The sequence below is a fragment of the Cyprinodon variegatus genome, unplaced genomic scaffold (genome assembly GCF_000732505.1).
Source record: "Cyprinodon variegatus isolate N-32 unplaced genomic scaffold, C_variegatus-1.0 Scaffold85, whole genome shotgun sequence".
Lineage (NCBI taxonomy): Eukaryota > Metazoa > Chordata > Actinopteri > Cyprinodontiformes > Cyprinodontidae > Cyprinodon > Cyprinodon variegatus.
Genome location: NW_015150538.1, coordinates 435,705 through 451,328, shown reverse-complemented (window position 1 = coordinate 451,328; position 15,624 = coordinate 435,705). Strand labels below are relative to the sequence as shown.

Below are 15,624 nucleotides of genomic sequence, written 5' to 3'. Positions count from 1 at the left end.
TATATATATATATATATATATATATATATATATATATATATGCCTAAAGTTGTGTTTAAAAGGTTTAAAACAGTGAAACAACTTTCATCACCTTCAACAGCAATCATCAGCAGCGTATCCTCTCTTCTTGTGTTGACTACCTCCACCTGAATGACTTTGCCAGAAATTGGGAGATTTAGTGGATCCTGAAATCTGCTATTGCTCCATTGCAGAATTGTGCAGCTTCCACTCTGGTTGTCAATGCAAACTAATAGGAAGAGCTTATCTGCATGAATAAAAGGAGCTAGACTGAGGATGTTCTGCTGAAAGTTGAGAGTCTGGTGAAGAGTAAAGGAAGTTCCAGTCCAAACAAAAATCTGGAGAATCAGAAAAAAAGTAGGTAAAGTGTAATTTTAGTTAACATTTCAAAATAAATTTTCATTGAAAATTTTTCTTTTTTTAATAGGGGCAGGGTCTGCATTACCTGGCTAGATGCTATTAGATAATCTTTGCCTTCAGTAGAGAAGTGCTTAACATCCAGTGCTTCAACACCCAATATCTGTTCCTTTGGAAGATAAAAATTTGGTATGTCAAACTCAATGTTATTGTAATATGTGTCAATGTATTCAAACATGACAATAATGATGTGACAGCTGATTTTATGCTTACCAATGTAATGTTTAGGTCCTTCTGTAGCTTATAGATGCTAAGATTGGTAGCAGGAAAGAAGGGAGGGCCACCATTCGTAATTCCTATGTATGTAGAGCCATTTACTGCAAACCCAACACATGCGGCTGGGTCTTTGATTTTGAAAGACTGTAATAATGAAAAAAGAAAGGTTGTAATGTGTCCTGAATCATCCTTTCTCTTTCAGTATTACCTAGGTTTTAACTTGAGTTCAAAGATGTTGTTTTAGTTAATTTAAAATGGCGAGTTTACCTCTATTGGCACAAAAACACCTTGCCAGCGATACAGAGTTGCCAAAGTGCCGACAGTCCCAACCGTTGGCTTCAGGTCCAGCCTCAGAGCCACTGAGGAAGACTCAGAGTCTACTGGAATGGAGCACCAAGCAGATGTAGGGTTGTTCTCAAAGTTCTGATACAGCCCAATGACTGGGAGGGGACCCTCTGTTGGGAGAGAAAAAAAAAGAAGAATATTGTCTGTGTCAAAGAAAAGTAAAATAAGATATTTATACTTATTTCTGCTTTTTATCCTAACCAGAAGCTGTAGCTGTGTCAGACTCCATTTCCCACTCCACACTGACCGCTGACTCCAAGCCATTACTGCGAGAAACAGTCAGGAAGACTGCTCTGCTCCCTTCCTCTGCAACCATTGCTGTGTTGGTTCTGAATAGAGACACAACCAATAAATCTATTAAAGAGTTTTTTTTAAGTTTAAAACACATGATAGCCTGCAAACAATTGCATTTCTTTCAGAGAAAGGATGAAACGGTGCTGAGACCTGTTGAACGACGGCCCAATTCGGAATAAGCCTGAAGGGGCTACATTCTCCAGGACAGTGATGAGAATTTGAAGCTGGTCCCCAAGCCGTGCCCCTCCTGTTGGGTTGAAGAGAGTCAGTGTGAAGGTTTCGTTCACTTCAGGTTCAGCATCTCGTATCGCCCGGACCTCCAGCATCTGAAACAACACAGATATTCAGCACAAACATGCAGTATATAACTTCTTCTTGGTTGGTTAAATCACCCTCTGACTTACCTTAAACCTGACTCCATCATCCAGCACCACAAAACCTTGCGTTGGCATCACATCACCCTCAGCCAGGCTGCCGTTACCATCCATAATGGCAAACTGAACAGAGACGGTGCCAAAAGTGCCTTCCTCTGGGCTACGAACCACATAGAGTTGAGCTATGCTGTCACTCAGCTGTGACACAGATGTAGGCTCTCTTAATAGGAAGTGATCACTAGTGTTAAAGGAAATGACACCATGCCCATCATCACTGGCCAGAATATTTACAGTGGCTGTTGAGGCAGAAACAGGTAGTTAGAAAACATACTTTGTATTGTTAAATATTCAATATGATTAACATTCACTTCAGCAAATATTTAAATTGTTCTACAAAGTAAAAAGATTTGGATAAATATTAAGAAACATAACCTTGCAGCATAAAACCTTTTTTAAGAATTTTGTGCGTTTTTGAGCTAAATACAAATGTGTGATAAATGTCAGAGATGAGGTTGCTTTATTTTGTAGAAAGATTAATATACAACAACAAAACTGATGTAGCAGAACAATCACCTATGGTTGTGTGGGGTATCATTTGTAAAAATAACATATACATTTGTAGCAATATTTTGGGTTATTTAGCCTCAAAACAGAGGAAAAAATGGGGGTTAATAATTCAAAAGTCATAATCACCATATCATTGAAAACTTTATCACTTTTCCAAACTAAACTATTTCATGCAATGTTAAACTTGTTAATTAAAAATCAATTTAGCAACCTAAATATTTAGATCCACAGTGACCATTTAGTTTGCTAACTAAAGGTTTAGCTTAATAAATACATTTTTAATATTTAGCTTGTGAAATAATTGTTTATTTAACAACTAAATATTTACTTTAAAAGCTAAATATTAGGTTTGAACAATAAATATTTAGTTTGCAAAATAAATGACAAGCCTGGATTAAACCCTTCAGATTGGAACAAAATATTTAATTAAAGGCTAAAAAAATTGTTTGCAGATTAAATATTTAACTTTCTATAAAATGTTTAGTTTGGAAATGTAATGTTTACAAATGTGTGAACAAAATAATAATTATATAACTTTGATATATCAAATCCCATTTTTTGTCATATGTAAGGCTAAATGTCCCAAAATATTGCTGCAAATATTTGACAAGGTAACTTTACAAATGGCACCCCAAATGGTTGCCATGGCAGCACAATAGCATTCTGCTAAACAGTGATGAATGAGGAGAACTACAGCTAGCACAACGCTCTGATATATGTCAAAGATAGACCTGGAGCAAGTCAGTGGTAGATTATGTGGTTTCCAGGACACATATTAGACTTGATATCCTGCAATCTAAACTTCATTGTGCATCACTGTCTCTCTGCCTACCTGTAGTGTTCCTGCCAAGCTCCAGCCCAGGCGAAGGCTTAGAAAGGATCAGCTGGAATCTCTCTGCATCTTCTGGAATGGTGTCATCAATTATCTGGACCTCCACAAACTTATGCCTTTCACCATCCACAAAATGGAGCATCTGAGATAACAGGCAGTTGTTAATGTAAAAATGACACTCTTTCTTATGTTTACAAAATCTTTCAATGACTTTGATTTAGAAAAAAACTAATAGAATCAAGATGAAGTGGGCTTTCCTTGTATTATAATAAATCTTTTACCTGTATTAAAATATTGAGTGTTGACTGAAAAATACAAAATGTAGTTGCAAATGAAAAGAAAATGGTGCTTTTTTTAAATTTCTTTTTAAAGTCCCCACAGCATGTTGCTGCCACCACCGGTTTTGATCATGGCGTTGGTGTGCAATGATAATTTAAAATCACACATTTCTCTTCCAATGAAAGCCAATACACTTCATCTTTGTCAAATCCAACAAGATCGCCTTCTCCCACATGTTGGCCTCTACATGGCTTCTTAAAAACTGCATAAGTGTCATAAAAAGACAAAATTATACCGTTTCACTGATGTTGTAGTCAAGTCCCTGTTGAGCTTCTAAGTTCTGGGCAAAGAAGAAAAGGGAAACATTTCCATATGTCCCCCTGTTTCTAAAGGCTACAAGAGTCAGTGATCCGATTGTTTCGTTTACGTCATACCTGCAAGCACAAGCACATTTCAAAAATTATTTGTTCAATAAAGCATATGTAAATATTTACATGAAACATTTTTGTTGTTTTGTTTTTTCTTACATAGTGCTTGTCCATTCTATGATCCCTCTGATCCCATCGTTCGCATCTATGCTGACCTCTGCCACCAAACCTTGAGTATCTACAGGAGCCCAAGCAGAGAAAATATAAATATTGATAATAATAGCTTCTGTGGTTTAATAATTGTGCTTTTGTTTTTACATCTAGCATATCTATCAGGCTTATCTACAGTGGGAAAAGCAAAAAGAAATTGTAAGGGAGTAAATTTAGGGGCTCTAACTTATCAAAACTAGGCAACATCTCCTGCAAAAGGCCTGAGAGGTTGCAAAGCCAAGCACGATGTATTTATGGACTGATTTATGACCCTCTGAGCAGTGTTCTCCCATTTACTCTGTGGCTAGGACACTGGGAGGCCAGTTATGGGTTTAGTTTGGCTTTCTTCTTTCTCACCACACAGGGCTACGCGCTGCCACCAAATCCCAAGACTTCCTTAATCATAAAAAGCATCGGTCTAACCATCCAAGCCACATAATGATTGCTGCCAAGGGGACGGCTTCATGTTTACTGTGCGTCTCCAGGCAGTGGGCTGATAGTATTCTGGGAACCTTCGACTGCTGGTGTAGTTGTACTTATACATTGTCTACTCATCACTTTCTAAAGTTAGTCATTCATAAATGGGGCTGTGGTTAAAATTTCACAAAAAACAGGAGAAACTGCAACTACAAACTGGTTAAAGATGCATTTCGCGAGCTGAAAATGTAATGGCATAAAGCAGCATGAGATGTCGGAAACTGACGAAAATCAGGCAGATCTGCGGGAGTTTACGGGGGTTTACGGGGACGAAAATCTCACTTTTCATGCAGTGAGAGGATTTCATCCATTACAGTTTTTCACATTTAAAGCATAACTCAAACAGACGTATATATATGTATTTTACCTGGTAAAGTACAATAAGCAACCTCTGCTCATCAAAGAAGAGAACATGTTAAAAGATTTTAGAAAGAAAATGAAGAATACTAATTACAAAGATCACAAAGCAATTAGAAAATATCATCATTGTTTCAGAACTACCAACAGTGGCCTCAATATGATGCCTCAGTCTGATTAACAGCTTAGGTATAAATCCTCACCAAGCTGGGGAACAGTTGTGAGTGTTGTAATGAGTACTGCAGATGTTATGTTGACCAAGAAGAACTCCTGCAGCTCTGGAATGTCATCCTGATAAACAGAGAAAATGTAAGTGTGAATTTCTAATCTGTGGAAACAAATGTCTCCTACACTTAAAAAAATCGAAATCTAGATAAGTATTTTTTCTTAAAATAAGTGTGTTTCTTTCTTGGATTGAGGAGGCATTTTGCCAATGAAACGAGAATTTACACTTAAGATAAGACAACACAACTGCGTTGTCTTATTTTTTGTGCATATTATCTAATAATCTTATTTTAAGAGTAAAAATACTAGTTCCATTGGCAAACTATCTCATTTACGTATACAAATTATGAGCAAATGCACTTTATTTAAGAAATTATTTCTAGACCGTTTTTTTCTAGACCGTGTAGAGTGAGAATATACTATATATACTATGTACATACATAAACACAATAAAAGTTTCTTTAGGTTACCGCTGGTTTTATTGTCTTTTGTAAGACTTATCTCTGATTACCCTTTAGAAACAAACTACTTCATTGCTGTTTTTTTTAAACTTATTTTATCTAAATCTAGAGGTAAAGTTAATCCCCCCATACATAATTTATTTTAATTTTGATTTATATAGACATTTTTAGACTACTAACTAGGGTGACCAAAGCAGTACACAGTACTATAAATAAAATATAAAACATAACCACCAGACAACAGGGCAATACAAATCATATCAAGACACAAGTATGTGCACAATACTTGGCAGTGAAGTTTTAAAAAACAGAAAAGGGAGACATTGAGTCTTTACCTCCAGAATGGTGACAGGTACTGGAACTGAGGTCTGTCCCTCCTGAAGTATCACAAAACCCGTGCCAGAGACAAAGTCTTGTCCCGGGTCAGCAAGATTACCGTCCACCTCAGACAGATTTTGTAGAGAACCTCTAACAACCTCATAGGTAATATTCACCGTTCCTAAAAGCAGAAACGAAGCTACTACGTGGCTCTTTATGGTACAGAATACCTGAAGGTACCAAATTAATTTAAGGATAAATACTGTACAGATGTATGCATTTGGGTTTTTCTAACAAACCTGAGACTCCAAACTCTCTGTTGATGTAGATATTTATTATCTGGTCACGTTCCTCTGTGCTCACCCTCAGGGATGATGGTGCTATAGTCAGCAGCCCGTAAGGCTGATCACTGGTGTCCACAGTAAGCACTGCCTCACTACCTTGAACGTCCAGGGCTGCATGACCTGTCACTACAACTCCTGCATCCAAAGCACATTGATTAATGAGGAAATATGCTTACTAAATTCCTTTGGAGTCTTTGTTTCCTAAAACAACTAAACTGCTTATTACCAAATGTTTGTAGATTGGAAAGAAAGACTCTGTATTGATCTTGGTTCTCTGGTGTGGCATCATCCATGAGCTGCAGGACTATACTGCCATTAAGCTGTCTCTGGAAGAATAAGCAAAAACATGCAACATTTGTGATATCTTAAATTTGTTTGGAATAAATCCTAAGCTGTGCCATGAACGAGAAAAAGGTGAACATCGTGAAGCAACGATTGCTTTAGAGTAAACAAATCAACAGCTTACTATTTACCTCATTGAAGAAAAGTGTCCCTGACGTTTGAACAAAGGTGCGGTGAGCAAGAGGACCTTGAACAATCCAGTCTAACGAGACATTACCCAAACCTGGAGCTGATCTCAACACTAACAAGGACAGGCTCTCACCTGTAAAAAGAAAATATGATAGATTTGGTTTCAAATTTATGCAATACAGTAACTAAAGAAATTGCATCTAAGCTTTCAAATAGAGTTGTTGTTTTTTTATTTCCTGTATGTTTTTTATAGTGTGACAGCAGAGGTTTCAAAGATGTCTGATGGTATGAAACCTTCAACCATTCATGCATGCAGGATTTCATGATAATGAGAAGCCTGGAGCCCACCTGTTGCAGCATCACCAGCCATCACAATAAGTGCTTACTCTCACTTTCACATTCATACATAATTAGAAAGCATCTCCAGTGTCCAGAGGGTCATGTTACAAAATTCATCTTATTTGAGTGCTTGGTTGTTTCTGAAGAATCAGACCTTTGAGACTCGACTTGATAGGATTTACAGTTCTGTTGCAGTTTAAACAGATCAAAAGGAAACATCCTCTACCATTCATTTAAATTAGAAGTTGTCCTTTAAACAACAGAATACACTTTATCTGTAGAAAATGTTATTCGTGATAAAGTGCTTTAAAGATTAATCACAAAATTAACCAACATTTGGAAAGTATGCAAGGATCAGTATTTATACCCCTTGTACTTTACCATATTCCATCCAGTACAACAAACATGAAAACATTTTACTGGGATTTTATGTGATAATTAAAATAAAAGGTAAACTTCTTCAAAAATCTTAAAAATATTGTGTGCATTTGGAATCAACTACTCTGTGTATAATTTGCAAATACAGCTAAAAGTCTTTTGGAGTCTCTACTAGCTCTGGAGATCTATAAACTGAAAGTTTAGCTCCAGACCTTTACAATGGATATGTTTGGACCTCCAGCAGGTTCTCCTCCTTGTATTTAACTACATCCTTCTTACAACTCTTACAAATTCAACATCGATACCCACCCTCTCTGGCAATGACGGAACGTGAGCCTTGATCAAATCCTACTACTCCCGCCACATTGTCGTTTGCCAGTATCACTATGGTTACGGTGTCTGAGCTGGGGAGGATACGACTTCCGCCCGCCGTGTTAACAAGGCCAATCATGAGGCTCTCACTGTCCTCTGGTTGAGAATCGTCCTTGATCATTACTTCTACTGTCTTTTTAAGATCACCTGTTTGCAAAGAGAAGCAAGTTGTAATTGACTCTCTTGAAATATACTTGTCTAAACTAAAAATAAAGAAAGAAATAAAAAAAATACACATACCATCAAAGACCAGAGTCCCTCCACTCCCAATAAAATCGGCATCTGGTGTGGCTTTTCCTCCAACAAATCTCCACTCTACGGTGACAGTGCCCAGATTCCCTCCTCTTCTCTCAATGACCAGCGGGACAACTGTGGGCTCTTCTTGGACCTCAAGGTAGAGTCCATCCTTGGTGGCATTTGGATTAAGACTGTAGATCAAAAAGATGCCAAACGCATCTCCGTTCACTCCTATAGTGACTACGGCCTCATCTGGCTGTCCGATTGTGGGCGAGTTCTTCTGTGACACCGTCAAATTTACTAACTCTACCTTTAAAAAGACAGAGAACATACTTTTTAATTATCACAAAGCTTTTACAAATACACTGAAAACATAATATGTTTTTAAGTTGGACTTGGCATTACCTTTAAGATCTGTATAGAGAAGCTTTCATCCATTTCAGGGAATTTATCAGTTAAGATTAAAACCGAGAGGTTGGCAGTCCCAGATCCATCCTCCATGAAGGCACTTTGAGCAGTGACAGGGATGTAATCAGTTCCTGCTACAGCCTGGCCACTAAACAAGATGGCAGCTGCAGTCGAGTTCTTAACATAAGTCAAAACCTGAGATCTAGAGCTCAGTTGGTCAGCCCCAGATGAAACCCATGTACAGGACGGAGGAGTCGCAGCAGATGACAGAGAGAATGCCTGGCAGGCTTGCTCTCTTAAACACGCAGCTGCACATGCAGCCAAAGGGTCTATTTGATTTGTTATGTTCACCGTCATAAACAGCTCATTAGATGGAACACCTGGCTTTGGAGAGTGATAGTACATTAATACATTTTGGTCTTGAGCCTGAGCCGAGCCAACAGCATCAATCTCGGTGGTGCTGTACGTAATCTCTAAACGACCAAAGTGTCCTCCACTGGAATAGGACAGTAGGGATGATGGGGAACAAACAAAAGCACAAGGGAAATTTTCAGGTATGAAAAAATTGTTAGGCAATATACAGCACAAACGTTCTATCACATTACAACAGACCTCAATTGATTTTATTGGGTATTATGCAAAAGGCTGAAACACATTAAAATGATGATGAAAGAATCTGATATGTTTTTTTTTTTTTATCTAATTCGCAAATAAATAATAGGCTTGGCTTATCAACGCGTTCAACTTCCTTTACTCTGATACACCTAAACTAAATTTAGTGTCACTGATGCCAAGTTTTGGTCATGCACTTTACTAATCTGGCCTTTTGGTGGGGATTAGCAAAACTTTAAAAAAATGTCTCTACTCTAGTTTATAACAAGCAAGGCACTGGAAACATGAAATATGCAGGGCATGATGCCATGGACAGATGTTTACAAAGGTCAAATTTTTATAAAACCCACCAATGAAGCAATAAAGTTAGAAGGGGGTTGGTTTTGTTTCAATTCAATTTCTAAGGAAATCAGAGCCACCTTTTGTTCCCCCAAATTCTTTGTTAAATCTGCAGCATATTAATCTCAGTGCTCCCCACCACTAGTTGGAACTGAAGAAGCCTCTTGGATGAGAGGCGAAAGGTCCTCTTGAAAACGTCACGTCCAGTTGCCTGAACTGAACTTTTCAAATTTGACCCTGACTTGGACGACTGAGAATCTTCACGAATATGAGGAATAGCCAAACAAAACATCATTCTCTTTAGATATGCAGAAGTGGTAGAAACATTCTGTAACTCAAATTATTGATTTAGTGAGAGTGAATGCAGAAAAATAACACCCCTCTGATTTGTTGGGTAAGACTTTACCACTTAACATCTGCACATTGGTTTGTGTCAGTCACATAAAACCCAAGTGCATTGGATTTATATATTGTATTGTCAAAAGATATGACAAATCTGAAAATCAAGTGGTACATATACTTTTGCAAGGCACAGTAACCAATAAGTGATTTTACCTCCTGCGGACGGTGATGTTAGCACTGTAAATCCCCTCCAGTGGCTCCTGAACACGATAAACAGTCTGTTCAAAGTAAACGGTCCCATATGGGTTGTCATTTGCAGGCACTATTATGTTGACAGATATATCAGCTCCCAAGTTTCCTCCATTACTTGCATCTATTAGTTCTACTTTAATAATCTAGAAAAGACAGAGTGGAAAGAAATACATTTGTTTTTAAACACAATATAGGATGTATATTTTTTTTTACTACAGCAGTTTCTCTTGTTACCTCATTAATTTCTGGAACATCATCAGGTAAGACTTCAACTGTCACTGTCTTCATAGTTTCTCCAGGAGCAAATTTAACCTCTCCAGATGTGGGTCTGATGTCCCCCTCAGCCAGTTTACCATTAACAGTCGCCCTCCACTGGACTGCCACTGTTCCTATAGTACCAGCATTGCGCACAATAGGCAACTGGACCACAGCAGGAGTGGATTCTGGTTCTTCAACCATCACTGGGGCAGCCTGGAAGACTAGGGAAATAAATCAAATGGGATAACATCAGTAATGATTAAGTTATCCCATTTGCTTAGAAAAAGTACAGTACACTGAAAGAAAAAATTTGAAGTGAACAACTAACCAAAGGCACCAAAAGGGTCATCAGAAGGCAGTATGGTGATGACAGCACGTGTGAGCTCTCCAAGCAGAGCTCCCCCAGTTGTTTGGTTGATCAGCTCAATTATAAATGTCTCTTCCAGCTCGGGGACCAGATCATTAATAACATAGACGGGAACAGATTTGCTAGATTCTCCCTCTAAAAGAACCACGTCACTCGAGGCCACACTGTAGTCTTCGCCTGTAAGAGGAGACACCAGCACACATGCTCAGGTCTGCCTGCCCCTACAACAATCATTTTGATTTGTTGTTCAAAACTTACTGACTCTGGCGGTCACAGGCACAGCTCTGAATTTGACAGAGACATCGGCAAAAATCCCTCCAACTCGTGTGACATTTATTATGGGTCCAACATAGTGTTCAGCTACACTGACGGCTGAAGTGGACAGCTGAAGGATTCCAAAAGCATCGTCGCTTGCCTCCACTATCACCTGGGCAACAATGTCAGCCTCGGGGCCAAGAGAGGGGGAAGTTGAGACTAAAAAGTAAAGAAAGTGAATATTATATGCATTTAACATGGTACAGTTACAATAAATACACTATGGTGTATTGGGTCACACACCTATAAACTCACATTTAAACGTTAGTGATATTCAAACTGACATTGTTTAACTTCATATACCCTCTCTACATCTCTAACAGCAATTAGCCAATTAGGAAGGCTCTGTAAAAGGTTTTGGGAATGTATTTATGGCACACACCATTCTGATGAGACTGTAAGACCTACCACATTATCCTCCCTACTTACTTTAACTTGGTTATTTTACCTCTAAAAGTTGACTTTTGGATATTTGACAGAAATAAAACTTCTGAACAGGACTTATTGCACAGGTAGCATCCAATCATGGTACAATGCTGAAATTAAATGTCTTGGAGAAAGAACCAATACTTTCAGCCAATATTTTAAAAAATATATAATCACCAAACTTACTGGGCCTTTTCTGGTTTCCTTTGAGGAGCTCAACACTAAACAGTTTGACGAACACAGACTCATCTCTTTCTGGATCCTCATCATCAAGCACTCTGAGCGTGATATTAGCCACAGTCTGATTGGCCGAAAACACAACTGAATCAAGGAGGGACACAAAATCCCGCCCTTCAGTTGCTCGGCCAATTCCTGGGGTTCTATAAGGTGCCAGATCGGCCTCTTTGAGTGTCCCATATGTGACACGCACCTGTGTTAATAAAACATGAATAAATTCAGCAATATGACAAAACGGGCGCATATGGAAATGTTTGTACAGGATTTGTCGAAGGTAACTGGACACACCTGACCCAGAGTTCCTTTCAGTCGCTGGACAGTGAGGGAGACGGGTCCATCTGCTTCAGGAAGACGAACAGACCTCGATGCATTAGCAAATACAAAAATGCCATAAGGATGATCACTGGCAAGCACAGTCAGAGTGGCAGATGTTCGGGCACCCAGGCGACCTTTCGAAACATTAACTAGAGACACAGTGTAGCTCTTGTCCAACTCTGGGATCTCATCCTGTGCGACATCAATCAGTATATTCTCTGAGATCTGCCCCATTTCAAAGGAGATGTTCCCAAACCTACTAAGGACCTCTCCTTCAGAGCTGGGATCAACTTCCCAGTACACAGTCACATTAGAGAGATTTCCAAATGACCGGTCCACCTGTTAGAGAAGAGTGAACCAAAGAAGATAATTAGGTAAGTAAAAAACAATCTGCATGTATTCTATAGAAAGTCAACTGTGTACTTGACTAACCGACAGCGGGATGGAGTTCAGCCCATCCTCTGGTTCTGTCCCATTGACAGATAGAGATTGAGGACTGAATTCAAACACCCCATGAGCATCGTCAGAAGCAGCGATTGTGACAGTAATGCGAGATGCAACTCCCAGGCTGGCTGTGTAGAAAATGTTACACATTTCAAATTATTTTCTATAATTCATTTGAAACGAAAGGAATGAAAGAAATATCCACTCATAGTGCCACAGTGGTGGAATTTGTCCTATGCACTTAACTCATACCTAAGGGAACAGTGGGCTGTCACATTGCTGTCTAACCAAAGGAGTGGCTTCAGTTCAGGTCTATTGCTGCTGTTCTCCATTTTTTTAAGGTTTGACCCATTAAGGTGATTTTCTGCATTGTAAGGTTTAACCTTTAATGTATTTTACACCATTTCAGACTGTTACATCTACAATAAGAGGAATACCTGTCAACTAACCTGCTGCTCACAAGATATTTTCTCCTTTTGCTAAAGCTTTACAACCAAAATGGCCAGAAACCCTGATTAATTGCATCTCTAATTGTTTTGAGAATTACTTGGTTTAATCTAAATTTTCAATGAGACAATGGGGGAGCCTACAGCTTATACAAATGGGTATCCTCTTCTTTGCAGCCCTATTTGCTTTTCCCATGTCAATCTTCTTAATTACTTCTCACTGGGGTCACAGTGCAATGTAAATATCAAGCACACTACAAACAGCAAACATGCCTAAAGAATGTAATGATAAAGGAGAGGAGAAGGATAAACAATGGGGAGTAAAGGAAGGGAAACTTACCAGGGTGGTTTGAGGATGGAGGGAGGAAGTCAAAATCGCTTTCCCCACTACCACTCGCTTCGCTTCGCAGAAAGTGATCAGCTAGTGGATCACATCCATGGATTACGAAGCGAAGGGTGATGTGTGGGTGGGGGCGTTCACACCAGATCAGAACCACAACAGGAAGGGAATTGAATGGAAAGCAGGTAGGGGTTGTATATAGGTGATCATACATGTGGGTTTATGATAGCACACAGGGGCACAGCAAACAGAAAACCACAAAGGTACAGGACACATCATTAGTTCAGACTGTTTATGTTTAAAAGCACTTAATGTTAAGAAAATCAGACTATGGTTTAAATTTAATTTTCTAACCTCCACCATCGGCATTGTAGAGCTCCACCCTAAAAACCTTTTCTAGTTCTGGGACAGGGTTGTCCACAATGGTCACATTGATGAACTTCAACCTGTCACCTGGGAGGAATTCTAGGACACCCTCTGAGTCCTGATGGGAAAAATAAAAAGAAGGAAAACTACATAAACATCCCACATTTTGCCTATGTTTATTTCTAGATATATCAGAGTAGGTGGATTAGTAAGAGACAAATTGATAAAAACCTCATAGTCTTCAGGGCTGGATGCTGTTAAGGGGGTTGTTCTGTACCCCACCATGATTTTTCCTAATAGGCCTTGGGCTCTGGCCACTGGTAGCTGGATCTGACCATCCTCCTCATTAACAGTGATGTGTGCAGGTTCTAAAGCTGGAGAGATCAGACCCTCCTCAGGTGGGCTTATCTGGAACTGCAACAGCCCTAAAGGAAAGAAGAGTAAGAGAGAAGTAGGTAAAACATGGAAAACAGCAAGGAGAGGTCTTATCTTACAAAGTAAGCAATGGTTTAGATGTGTAACCCATCTTGAGAGTGAATACCATAAGGATGGTCACTTGCTGTGACAGTGACAGTATTAACAGAGTTATTGGGATCGATGCTGGCTCCGCTGGTGGGTGTGGAGCCCGGCTTCCCATCAGCTGACTCTGCTGACAGCAGTGCAACCTGAAAAGACTCTGCCAGCTCTGGGAGGTTATCATCATACACCAATAAATTCAATACCTGAGGGACATATTGGGAAACAGCTACAATTAGGGTTTATATTTCAAATTCCAAAATAAACACCAGTCGTTGTGTTTATCTTTCAGCTTCCCATAAGACATCCACTCCATACATTTCAAATTTCTACCAGGCAACCTCTAGGAGGAGCTGTTTATCAAGAAACTAGACACCCAGGCTGTGGACCTTCTGTTAAGGTGCACAAGAGAAGATTTTATAAAGTTAAAATTTCACTGTTCTGATATAAGCATTTCCTTAACACCTTTTGTGTAGATAGTGCACAAACAACTGTACTTTATTATTTACAGTAAACTTCAGTAAGATGGTCTTTGCCAACATACTGAAGAGGTGACATATTGTGAGATTCTTACACAGACGCACCTCAGAGCGCTGTCCAGGCATGAAAAACACAGCTCCAGTTGCGTTCAAAAAGTCTTTGTGTGCTGGGCTGTCACTTTGCAAGCTGTCCAGCTGAGTAACAGTGTAGTTCACAGAGACATAATCCAGAGATCCCCGCAAGCGCTCAATCACACAAGATATGGTCGAGCCTTCCTCGGTGGTCTGTTGGGAAATGCATCAATCACACTTTATTTACAGTTTTATCTTTTAGTTTGCCTCAGTATGTTAATAATAAATGAGAACGTCTCATTCTCTAAACTAAAAATCTACCGTAACATCTCTGGTAGAAACTATTTTCTGTCTCTACATAAACAGAGGAGACACTCAGGCTCTGATGGAATGCCATCTCCAGTCCCGCCATGGGTAGTATTGATTGAAAAAAGGAGAAGGTTCTCCTGTTTCCAGTGAAGAAATGACCGGATCGACTTCTAAAGGAATGCCCCCTCTAGCCTCACCAGCTGTCGCTCCACCTGAGATGTTACGCCACAGGAAGTGCATACGTCTAATAATATGAAAAGGAACAGTATGCACTCTCCCTGCAGCCTCACATACATAAAATATGCAAAAGCACAGGTATTGACACCCAGTGGATTTACATATTGCGCTTCCATGTATTTACTCTAAAGACAATATATGATATAAATGTCAGCAAGGTCCCTTTAAAGAAATTATTTTACTTCCAGTTCTTTTTTAAAATGGTCGAGCACAATGCAATGGGTTTACCAAATGACATTTTAGAAAGGCAAACAGCCAATGGGAATTGGTTACCATAGAAATATAAATTTTTTTTTTTGGATAATGACTGCTTTTAGAGACAGCCAGTCATTTCAGTGGTGTTGATCTGTAACTCTCATTACGAGTGATGAGTGAAAATGATTATCTCAGGATTCACAAGGATGAACCCTGTTGACCTTTGGTAAATCAAAAATGTTACCATCACCAATTTTAGTTGAAGACAACAACTGGACATAATTTCAAAGATTCATATTATAATATCAACAAACATATACATGGTGGAAGAAGCCCCGCCGGCCAAAATCAGCCCTTAAAGGAATAGTACACCCAAAACATGATTAGCCTTCATTTTCTACTCACCCCCATGCTGAACAACACTCTGGAGTACTTTTTTGATATCTCAAA

At 39.1% G+C, this 15,624-nt stretch overlaps 1 protein-coding gene across 1 annotated transcript in view; it reads right to left on the bottom strand.

The window, feature by feature from the left end:
- Window positions 1-15,624, bottom strand: part of adgrv1 (adhesion G protein-coupled receptor V1) — a 143,887-nt gene that overhangs the window by 89,366 nt on the left and 38,897 nt on the right. The window contains exons 23-52 of the mRNA XM_015373314.1: window positions 14,467-14,646; window positions 13,908-14,088; window positions 13,598-13,791; window positions 13,355-13,484; window positions 13,001-13,081; window positions 12,203-12,342; window positions 11,744-12,109; window positions 11,405-11,648; window positions 10,736-10,951; window positions 10,439-10,654; window positions 10,087-10,331; window positions 9,814-9,995; window positions 8,305-8,803; window positions 7,903-8,209; window positions 7,600-7,809; window positions 6,576-6,706; window positions 6,329-6,428; window positions 6,058-6,237; window positions 5,776-5,939; window positions 4,958-5,045; window positions 3,870-3,948; window positions 3,638-3,776; window positions 3,064-3,205; window positions 1,695-1,960; window positions 1,441-1,616; window positions 1,198-1,325; window positions 919-1,106; window positions 649-795; window positions 464-544; window positions 92-356 (exon numbers count right to left, since the gene is read on the bottom strand). Of these exons, the coding sequence (XP_015228800.1) occupies window positions 92-356; window positions 464-544; window positions 649-795; window positions 919-1,106; window positions 1,198-1,325; window positions 1,441-1,616; window positions 1,695-1,960; window positions 3,064-3,205; window positions 3,638-3,776; window positions 3,870-3,948; window positions 4,958-5,045; window positions 5,776-5,939; window positions 6,058-6,237; window positions 6,329-6,428; window positions 6,576-6,706; window positions 7,600-7,809; window positions 7,903-8,209; window positions 8,305-8,803; window positions 9,814-9,995; window positions 10,087-10,331; window positions 10,439-10,654; window positions 10,736-10,951; window positions 11,405-11,648; window positions 11,744-12,109; window positions 12,203-12,342; window positions 13,001-13,081; window positions 13,355-13,484; window positions 13,598-13,791; window positions 13,908-14,088; window positions 14,467-14,646 (5,665 nt within the window). The remainder of the gene's footprint in view (window positions 1-91; window positions 357-463; window positions 545-648; window positions 796-918; window positions 1,107-1,197; window positions 1,326-1,440; window positions 1,617-1,694; window positions 1,961-3,063; window positions 3,206-3,637; window positions 3,777-3,869; window positions 3,949-4,957; window positions 5,046-5,775; window positions 5,940-6,057; window positions 6,238-6,328; window positions 6,429-6,575; window positions 6,707-7,599; window positions 7,810-7,902; window positions 8,210-8,304; window positions 8,804-9,813; window positions 9,996-10,086; window positions 10,332-10,438; window positions 10,655-10,735; window positions 10,952-11,404; window positions 11,649-11,743; window positions 12,110-12,202; window positions 12,343-13,000; window positions 13,082-13,354; window positions 13,485-13,597; window positions 13,792-13,907; window positions 14,089-14,466; window positions 14,647-15,624) is intronic.